This window comes from Pipra filicauda, unplaced genomic scaffold, assembly GCF_003945595.2.
Source record: "Pipra filicauda isolate LSUMZ 115617 unplaced genomic scaffold, ASM394559v2 scaffold84_size4826128_pilon, whole genome shotgun sequence".
NCBI lineage: Eukaryota > Metazoa > Chordata > Aves > Passeriformes > Pipridae > Pipra > Pipra filicauda.
In genome coordinates this window covers 1,453,515-1,463,427 of record NW_024105031.1, presented here as the reverse complement: position 1 = coordinate 1,463,427, position 9,913 = coordinate 1,453,515, and the positions used below count along the sequence as shown (strand labels likewise).

General features: G+C 49.0%; 1 protein-coding gene and 1 long non-coding RNA gene across 3 annotated transcripts in view; one reads left to right on the top strand and one right to left on the bottom strand.

Moving 5' to 3' along the window:
* Nucleotides 1-6,160: 6,160 nt before the first annotated feature.
* On the bottom strand, nt 6,161-7,427 carry LOC120325143. 2 transcript variants are annotated; one of them, XR_005567021.1, is made up of 3 exons: nt 7,358-7,427; nt 7,065-7,216; nt 6,161-6,447 (listed from the first exon to the last, which is right to left on the bottom strand). It is a non-coding gene; the product is annotated as an uncharacterized LOC120325143 (long non-coding RNA). The 2 variants fall into 2 exon arrangements; XR_005567020.1 differs by having other exon boundaries at nt 7,065-7,424.
* Nucleotides 7,428-7,597: 170 nt separating this feature from the next.
* Nucleotides 7,598-9,913, top strand: part of KAT2B (lysine acetyltransferase 2B) — a 40,030-nt gene continuing 37,714 nt past the window's right edge. Inside the window, exon 1 of the mRNA XM_027717303.2 lies at nt 7,598-7,980. Within this exon, the coding sequence (XP_027573104.1) occupies nt 7,765-7,980 (216 nt within the window). The 5' untranslated portion in view covers nt 7,598-7,764. The remainder of the gene's footprint in view (nt 7,981-9,913) is intronic.

The following is a 9,913-nucleotide window of genomic DNA, read 5'->3' as shown; positions in this document are numbered from 1 at the left end:
AATAGCTGAAAACCTTGTAAAAATAGAATAAAAAATGAAACATTTCCTTTGTTGATCTCTTATGAAGTAAAAAGATTAGTCTGTGTTTCCTTCTCTCCTTGCATTTCCCTCATTAGGAACAGATACAGACTCAGAGGATTTTGCTGTCAGGTTAAAGGATAACAGTGAGTTATTGAAAGCACAATACACAAAGCTAAAGCGTTCTAGCCTCAGAGAGTGAAAGATAAAATTCAGCTTTCTAGCTCACTGCAGTTTCCCTGTGCCTATTTAGGGAGCCAAAATCCAACACAGTTTAATGTTCTGAGGTGAAAATAGAAGCAGATAAAAAGAAATTAGATGTAGAAGAATGGGGAGCAAACCGCAGTTTGAGACTGTACATATTTTCAAGGGCAAAAAATTGCATTTACTCTTTGTGTTGTAACAAAGAGCCTCTTGGTCAGTGCTTAATCCTGCTACTCAGAAAGGAAGGCTGCTCCACCTCTGTCATACGTTGGCCTGTCTATAACAGGGGCAGAATGGAAGCAGAGCACGAGGCTTACATGGCAGAGGATACCGTTGTCCCAGTAAATCTCATATTTCTGGAAAACCTTTCTAACTACGACACTTGGAGCTGCTTGCTGTTAATATGGTAAGGCAAGATTATTTTCTGCTTCTGCAGTTTGGCACTACAATCTCATTTTTTAATTAGTGAAGATGGAATATGTCCCTGAGCTTTGAGGATCCAGGATCTGATTTGTATCCAAACAGAAGAGTCCCATATGCAGTTATCTCTCTCTAACACATCATTCCTATCTCCACCCACAGAGTGCTTCTTCCTCACTTACCTTTGGCACTATCAGAACTTAACTTGCCCAATCTCTAGTTGTGAACTTCTTCCTCTGTGAGTTTTGTGGGTTTTATTATTTGCTACATATTTGTGGTCTTAGAAAATGGTGCCTGTTACTGATGCTGAAACCAGCACTGGAAAGATGCCTGCCTGCCAGCCTTCCTGTGGGTGACAGGAAGAGGCAGAGAAGGGCTGTGTGATATAAATGAAGGTCACAGTCTCCCGAGTATCTAATCACACTATTATCAACTAGTACGTATAAACAGGCCTCGCTGCTGCAAATCCCTGCTGAATGAGCATCAGCTTCTTTGCCTGTCTTTTCCTTCTTCCCTGCTTTACTTCTTGCTCATGCCTCAGCCAGCGCTTCCTTTTCAGTCCTGTTTTCCCCATGTGCCTGTGATGCCAGGATATGGGTTCGTTGCCTCCAGGTGTTCAGCCCAATTCCTCTCCTCTTACTGACCTCCCTTCCCTCTGCCCTGTCACACAATTTGGCAGTGGCACCTCCCCGGAAAACTGCTTGCAAAAGCATCACACCCACTTACAGAAACCACGATGGGGACTCCTAGCGTTGCCAGGACTGTCTGTCCCTGAGCTGCAGCACGCCTGACACCATCAGCACCTGCCAAGGAGTCACCGTGTAAGGCGGCAGCATTTGCCTGGTGCAGCTCGGCTGTGCTGTGCAGTGCGTGCCCAGTGGCACAGTCAGAGCCAGCCTCTGTTTTGCAGGTGCTGCCTTAGCAGGTCCCAGCTTTATGTGGATACTTTTGGCCGAAGCAGCAAAGAGCAAATATGTTATGTGAAAACCCTTATGTAGCCTTTCTTAAACTCATATAAGACCTCTGAGAAACTCTTCACCTGAAAAGATGAACTCACTTGCTAACTCAGTAGCTATGCCCTATACCTTTCACTACTTTTAGAAGACCTGGCCCTCTTGTTCTCTAAAACCATCTGCAGAGGGAATGGTGCAGAAGGAACAAGACATCTTCTCCCAAGTGAGTCAACTTAGATATGCATAGTATAGCCTACTTACTGCATCCCCAGAAGCAACAATGCAGTTTCAAGAAAATCTAGTTATGAAAGGTGTGGGAAGAGATAAAGACTAACCTGGTGAGTCATGGGAGCATGCCACAGGCAGAGCCTGCATTCAGGACTTGGGAACAGTCCTGCCTCTAGACCTGATGATAGGCAAGAAAGAAGGAAGTGATTAATAATTAAAATAATTATGGAATAAATTAAGATAATTAGTCTCCTTATTTATCTTCCTAAGTGTTGTCCAAAACTATAATCTTGGGATTCCAGGCCCACTGGTTTTGTGTCATCCTATAAAATAAGAGTCGCCATCATTAGGTCTTCTTGGACAAGAGTTATAATTTGTGACGCTGTCCGCTTGGGCAGAGATGCAGCTGCTCAGCTGGGAGGAAGCATCAGACTGGGAAATGGGAGTAGCAAAACAATTGCAAACCTAGTTCTGTTTACACTCCAGATATTTAGCAGCTCTTCCTTGTAGATGGGTGAGTCTTGGTGGGGCAAAGGTAATAGTTTGCAGCCCACCAAGTGCCTGTGTTAGGCAGAGAGGCAGTGAAGCATTGAGTGGGGATGACAAGCCTGCTGGCCTTGCCATGGGAGGGGAGGTACATGAGGTTTTGGAGATACTCAAAGAGAAAGCTGTGGCAGAAAGTGGAACATGGGTGAAGACAATGTAACTGTGCCTTTTGCATTCCCAGTGACATCCTGTCTCCCTCACCTCACAAACCCACATCTGGGGTTGCTGCCGTATTCCTGGGATTCCTCTATTTTTTTCAGCTGTACACAGCACTATTACAGTTGATCTAAATGGAGATTTTTTAACCTGTTTAATTTCTTCTGCTTGGCCAAGCTGTGGAGCTTGAGGTTGTGTTCCCAGTTCCTAGGGTTTCCAGTGCCCTTGCACACTGATATGGGGAAGGCCCATGACTGGGTTTGCACAGTTAGATGTTCTTAGGCCACTGTAACTTCATCTTATAGAAATAATAGGAATTTTCTATGCAGAGTTTTGTTATCTAAATTGGTATCATATTAAGGGTGCTGGCTGGCAGCTACTCAGGTGCAGGTAGCAAAAAGGAGGTCCCTTCCCTCTCACCTCTGCCAGCAGAGCCTGTGCCAGTCTCCTGGTGGTCTGTCAGGCTTCCAGCAGCAAATGACCTGCCCTACATAGGAATGGGGTGGTTTGCAAAACTGTCAGAGCACAGGCAGTCAAAGTATGCCAAGTGGGGGCCCAGAGAATTGTGGAGATCTCTACCACAAATAAAGAAGAAGGAAGAACAGAAAAATATGTTAGAGAAAGGAATCAACAAAAGAATTGTGGGGAGTCAGAGGAAAGAGAAGGTAAGGAAAAAACAGATAGTATATCCCATGTTTGTATAAAGCAATCCAGAGCTCTCAGTACCATGAAATAACAGTGTCAGCCTATGTAGTAACTGCTGATAGCTAAATAACTTTAACAAACAGCTTCTGAACTTGACACGCACAATTCACATTGAGCAAAGGCACAAGTGACTGTCCTGTGTTGCATGATTCAGTTTTCTCACCTGGTTTGTGCTAAACCAAAACTCTGACTGCAGTCAAGAAGAGCATCTTCTGTGTAAGAAGCATATAAAAACTGCTAAATGCTCCATTACTAACAAGAAGTTTGTGTGACTGAAACAGCCCTGAGTGTTGCAATGACATTTTTTCCATTTATTTTCCCTCTTTTTTTCCTTTAAAAACTGGGTAATTGGGGTGTGGGGTTTCCTATGACAGACAAAAGCCTAATGGGAAGGTCTGCCATCTGCATTATTAAAGTCACATGTTAGCGCCATGGGAAGCAGATGAGGTGCTAGAGACAGCATAATGAACAAAACCTTTGCACTGTTAATACTACCAGTGATTCATAAGATACTGATAGTAGTCCTGAACGCGTGGTGGCCAAGAGGGAGGTCACTTCACCCATTAGGAATGCGCTAATGAAAGGACACAATAGGATTTTATTCTCATAGAAATTCCCTGGAGGAGAAAGAGATGCACTTTGCATTGAATGGCAAGAGTAAAAGCAGGTAGGAGCACTGGAAGAGAGACCCATCTTGAATAAAAAGGGAGACAAGGCTGGGTTGGGCACACTGGATCTGACCAGGCTGAGAGGCAGGGATGAGGGGTAGAGGTGGGCTCCCAGAGCTCGGCTGCAGGCTGGGTGGTCCCTGTCAGAGAGGTAGCATTCAGCATTAGGCTGCTATTAGTTGAGTAATTTTTTTTATTTATATGAGCAAGATAGGCCCCAAAAGCCCTAAATGACAACCAGGTAATAACCAGGAGTCTGGTACACCCTAAACAGCATTTTAATTTCTCTTTTGTGACTCAAGAATGCAACCTTTGATGGAATAATAATAACAACACATACTCTTGCATTTAAGCCTGTCAGGTGTTCACAGGGAATTTGTGCGGGAGCAACAAACATGAGATTCGCCTGTGATCTGCTGGGAGCAAGGGCTCTGAGCAGGCACCTCCTCGGGGCTATAAGTAACCTGAGAGAGACCTGAAACCCACAAGAGCTGGGACTTGTGTCTCACCCAGCTCCTGGTTTACTTAATTTGATGTGGATGAGTTGTCTTCCTGATGTCACCTGGCTACTCACCTGAGTTTGCCGGCTGAGCAACACAGGCAGGCCAAAGGCAGCCAGGATCACCCGCTCCCACCAGGACTTCCTAATGTGGGTTTCAGAGTCAGCTCAACTTGTGCAAACCCACTGATATGCCCCAAAGGACAAAAACTGAAAAAGATGGCAAGGGCTTTTCAGACAATGCTTTGAGTTTTAATCTAATTTAATATCTTCATAGTGCATGTTAAATGATAAAAAGCAAGCAACAAAGGAATTGTGTGGTGCTCAGATTTATGCACGTATTATAATTAGAAAACTAGTATGTGCTCTGCTTGTGAATTCAGCCAACAGAAAAAGCCAGCTTGGATATGCAATCAACAATGACATGTGTCCACTCATATGTCAAAGCATAGGCTTGTTTGTTTGTTTGTTTGTTGTTTTGTTTTTTTCCTACTGTAATGCAACCTGTTGTGACCTAATTGCATTCACTGGAGCCACCACAAGTCAACATAACCCAAGTTATAGTCCCACATTTCCAGACAGCAAATGGTCTTTTCACTCCTTATTCTTGCCAAAATTGTGAACGCAACATTTTACCTTTCACTGGAGCAGTTTAAGACAAAGTCAAGCTTTTTTTCTTTTTGGTTTTAAAAATAAATTTGCACAAAGTTAGAATGTGAGCAATGATTTAAATTAAATTTAAAGTTAAAAAAAAAAGAAAAATATTTACCTATATGCAGCTAAAGAGTGATTTCTTTCTAAGCTGCTCCTAGCAGGCAGCAGTTCTGCATGTGTAGTGACATTAGTGTTTATAAATGTTACTATAGTAACTGTATGTGTAGTCACAGACTGGTAGACTTACTGCTCTGGTTATCTGGTGAGCAACAAGGTATAATGGAAAAAAAAGAGACACAGCCATGCTCTGGAGGATTCAAGAAGGAACTGCAGAAAAAGTATTTTTTTGCCTTTATACCAACCAGTGCCTTACTGTGTGCATTACGGCAGTGTTTTTCCCATTAGAGCCTCATAAACACACCATAAAATGTAAAGAAACATTCAGGCATTTAAACCAAAGTCAGTATCTGCTTCCTAACAACTTTCATATTTAATTCTACTTTAATGGAAGCAATAAGTTTTCAGGCTTTTAAGGACCCTGAAGAATGAATGAGGTGAAAGAATAAGGTTATTCACCTGTGTAGCTTCAGACATAAATGCCTGCAAGTTGCCTTAATGAACATCAGTGGAGTTACTCACCTGTGGGAAAACAGTAAAGGTATTTTCAGCATCAAAATTTATAATTTATTATATGCAAGTGTGCAAACAACGCTGGGTTAAATATCATTAATTAACTGGTTAAAGGAGAAGCTGATAATTTGGGGGGGGGAAACAAACAAACAAACAAAAAACGTCAGAGGAGATTTAAAGGCTACAGCAACTCCCAGAAAAAACAGGAGCGTATGTTCAGGCGTGGGTATTAAGTGGTCCATTGGAGCCAGAGTATTGTTACAGATGCGCTCTTTGCTCATAACATTTGCTGCCGAGGAGGAGTCGTGGGAAAGCTGAAAGTGAAACTAAGCAGAACAGTTTCATTTTCAACTCCGAAAGTAGAAACCTGAACGGCATAAAAAAATGCAAAGAACTTCTTAGGTAGCTGCTACCATACAGCGGCTATTTGTTCTTTTAAAACATGATTCGGACACTTAAAAAAATTACAAGGATAATTCTTAAATTTCAGAGAAACTGGATTTTTTTTATTACGTTTGATTTGCTGTCAAGCTTGGGGCAGTAACCGCCAAGGGCAGCGGCTCCTCCACCTTAAACAGTCCGTCTTAAAGCAGCGGGGATGGCAGCAGCCATCTTACGGGTCGCTGTCACAGCTGCTGGGAAGCCCGAAGCCAGTCTCGACCTCTGCCGAGGGCTCCCCGGGGTACCCCGGCTCCAAGGAGCCCGTAGTGGAGGCCGGCGAGCAGGTCCCGACTCCCACCCGCATCAACACTGTTGATTTTAGGACCTCAGCAAAATAAAAATATTAAATAAGTAAATAAAGGAAAACAACAGAACTCCACCCCCACCCCCACCCCATTTCATGAAATATTGTAGCACTTCACTCCATTTTTTCCTATCGTTTAATGAAAGTGCAAACTCGCCGTATAAACGTATCTCCAGAAGCTGAGAAGAGGAAGGAAGAAGGAGACGTCAGGGAAAGGGTTTTGTCACAACCCCGCACCCCCTCCACCTTTAAATGCTACAACTAACTTCGCTCAAGTCTGGAGTCATCTTTGCTTGCCCCATGCAAGGTGGCAAGGCCCTGTGCCTGCGAGAGGTCTCTACGCTGAGATTCCCTTCCAAACTCATGCTACTTCTTTAGGTTTACGCATCAAAGAGCCGTAGGTCCCACGCAAGCGCCCAGCCTCAATCCCAACCTTTTAAACCGCGGTGCTGTTCTACAGAATTGCCATTTGTGGTTTCTCACGGCTCAACCACGTTTTTACATACGTGCAACGGGGGAGAACCGCCTTAAACTGAATGCACTTGGCTCTTGTATATGGAGTACAGTCTCTATGGCAGGATCATTTGCGTAACTTTACCTTTCAATTAAAAGGCAATCACTTGAAGACATAAACTGACCTGCTGTCAACACTTGTTTCCGGATACAAAGAAAAAAAAATAATAAAAAAAAATCAAGCCCCAGAACCATGACACGAGGAGCTGAGCAGAGAGTTTTTGAATTATCCGGTATTTCAAACTGACCCATGTTTATCTATTGAATTAGAAATTATCTGGGGAGGGAAAAAAAAAAGAAAAGGACCCTTTAAAGGCGGCCTCAAAGTGCACAATGTGGAAACGCAATGGTTAAGCAAAACAAAGTAGCGGCACTTCGAGGGGCCACAGAGGCTGCGGCGGCTGCACCACGGGCTCACCGGGGCTCGGGACCGCTCGACACCGCCAGCGATGCCGCCTCTTTCTGGGGCAACTTTGCGCGCAGCCTCCCGGAGGGCCAGGATGGCTCCGTAGCGGCTCCCGCACCCAGCGGGTACCGCCGCCGCCGCCGCCGCCCTTCCCGCGGGGGCGCCGCCCGCCCCGCGCAGCCCCCGCGCAGGGAGGCGGGCGCGCCCTTGCGGTGCGCAGCGGCGGGAGGCGAGCGCCGGCCCCCCCGCCACCGCCGCCGGCGGGGCAGGAGCCGCCCGCGGAGCGGCGGGTCCCTCCTCCTGCCCCCCCCCCCCGGGGAGCAGCCGGCGGCGGCGGAGCGGCGAAGGGGAGGGTCTAAGGCCGGTCACCCCGCACCGCGCCGGCTGGCCGGACGGGCGGCTGCCGCCGCGCCGCGGGCATGGCGGAGCCTGGCGGCGCCGGGGCCGGGGCGGCGGGCGGGCCGCAGCAGGGCTCCCCGGCCGCCGCGGCGGTGACCGCCGGGGGGCCGGTCCGCGGCGCCGCCGAGAGCCCCGGGGGGCCCGGCTCGGCGCGCACCGCGGGGAAGAAGGCGCAGCTGCGCGCCGCGCCGCGGGCCAAAAAGCTGGAGAAGCTGGGCGTCTACTCCGCCTGCAAGGTACCCGGCCGGGCGGCCACGGGCGCCCACCCGCCCACGGAGGGTGGGGATTGACGGGAGAGGAAGGAGGGAGGTGGCGGGGAAGGGCCGTGCCCCGCCGCGCCGGGCGCGGGAGGCGGCCCCGCTGCCGCCCGGCGCTGCCCGCGGAAGTGGCGGCTCTGGCGGTGCCGGCGGATCCTTCTCCCCCTGGAGCTTTCCGGCTGGCGGTCGCAAAAACAAAACGCACGCGCACCCGACGCGGGTAGTGCCAACTCCCTGCTGCCCGTCTGTCTGCCTGTCCCTCCCTCCGTCCGTCCGTCCTTCCGAGGGAGGCGGTGGCGGGCGGGGCAGCTCCCGGGCCGGCGGTAAGCGCGGGGTTAATTAACAGGGCTGCCGCAGCAACCCCCGTAAACACCTCGGCGGGGAGCGGGGACATACCCGGGGGGGACGGCCCCGGGCGAGGGCTGCTGCGGCCCCGCACCGCAGAGCTGTTGACCCCGCAGGAGCCGCTGCCCCGATCCGAGAATGGCACCGTCGCCACCGCTCTGGAAGAGGAGCCAAGGGGCGCGGCCTCCGCGCTTGGGAAAGTTGTGTCCCTGGCGGTCACGTAGCGCCGGGCCGGTGCCCGGTGTGTGGTGAGCGGGTGGACAGCGAGCTCCCCCGGCCGCCCTCACCCTGCCCTAGTGGGGGTCTCTTCGCCGTTGTCTGCCCGGCACTCGGATTCAGGAGAGCTGCCCTGGGTTTCCCTTCACAAGCACTTTATGTCCACCTGCGATTTTCCTCTTAGTGAGAGAAACAGGACTCGCCTGTTTATTGTAGAGCGCGGTGAGAGCTGTCGCTCCCGCCTCCGGAGCTCAGTGACCGCGGGCATTGTCGCCTGTGCGCACGTGCGGGGTGTAGGAGAGGACCAGGGAGCTCAAGACACGGACTGCACTGCTGCTGTCAGGGCAATTCCTGGATGCACAGGAGTGCTGACATGTTGAGATTGGCGGTGCTGATGTCAAATCCTCTTGTAATGCTTTCAGAGTTGAAGAATAGCTGTGAGAAATGTGCGTCTTATTTTCTCTGTTCTCTTCCGCATGCAGATGTTAAGTGAAAGGCCAAACTAAATGCTCACATACAAGAGGAAACATCACTGTATGGCTCTGTAGTTCTGTGGTGGTGTGAGGAGCTTTAACTGTATGCCGAAGGCACGCCACAATGCTGTCCTAGGAGGGCAAATTACACATATTGCAATTTCTTAGCTGTTTCCAAATGTGCAGCCACCTACGCTTCAGCTTTGGCACATAGCTGGGACACTGCAAGATTACACCGGTGTCAGCAGTTTGTGTACTTGAACCTTGTGGCCCTCATTGCAGACTGGGTGCCATGAATTGAAGCTTTCCCGGTGTTGAGTCTCCTTTGCACCCCTATATTTTAATGTTACTAAGACTTGCTGTTAAACGTAGCTGGTTGTGGAGTGGGTAAATTTTTCATGGGCTGCTAGAGAAATGAGTGTGTGCTTGAATTGCTTTTTTCTTCCTTGATTGGTGCCTTTTTTCTTCCTCTGATGTGTCTCCAGATGATGTTTTTGAGGATAAAAGCTTTCTCCTGTAGTGCTTTGCCCCACAGAGGTGGCTGTGCTATAAAGAAGTGCAGGCAGCCTTGTCTCTTCCCAAACCCTTTGCTTTTTTGGGGACTCACTGGCCTCACATATGTGCTGTCACAGTGCCTTGTTTTCAGGGAGACATACCATTTCAGATGGGAGGAGGGCACGCTGTGGCCTGCTGTCAGCCCCTCTTTTCCTCTCACAGGACTCTGGTGCTGGAGTGCGGATTGGGGACCACTCGTACTGTCAGTCTTCTGCTGGGGTGTCCTTGCTGGCCCTCATCCACGACAAGTCCTGGATGCATGTCCCATTGGCATTCCAGTGATGAATGGAACAGGACCCATGTCTGGGAGCGCACCAGGGCCT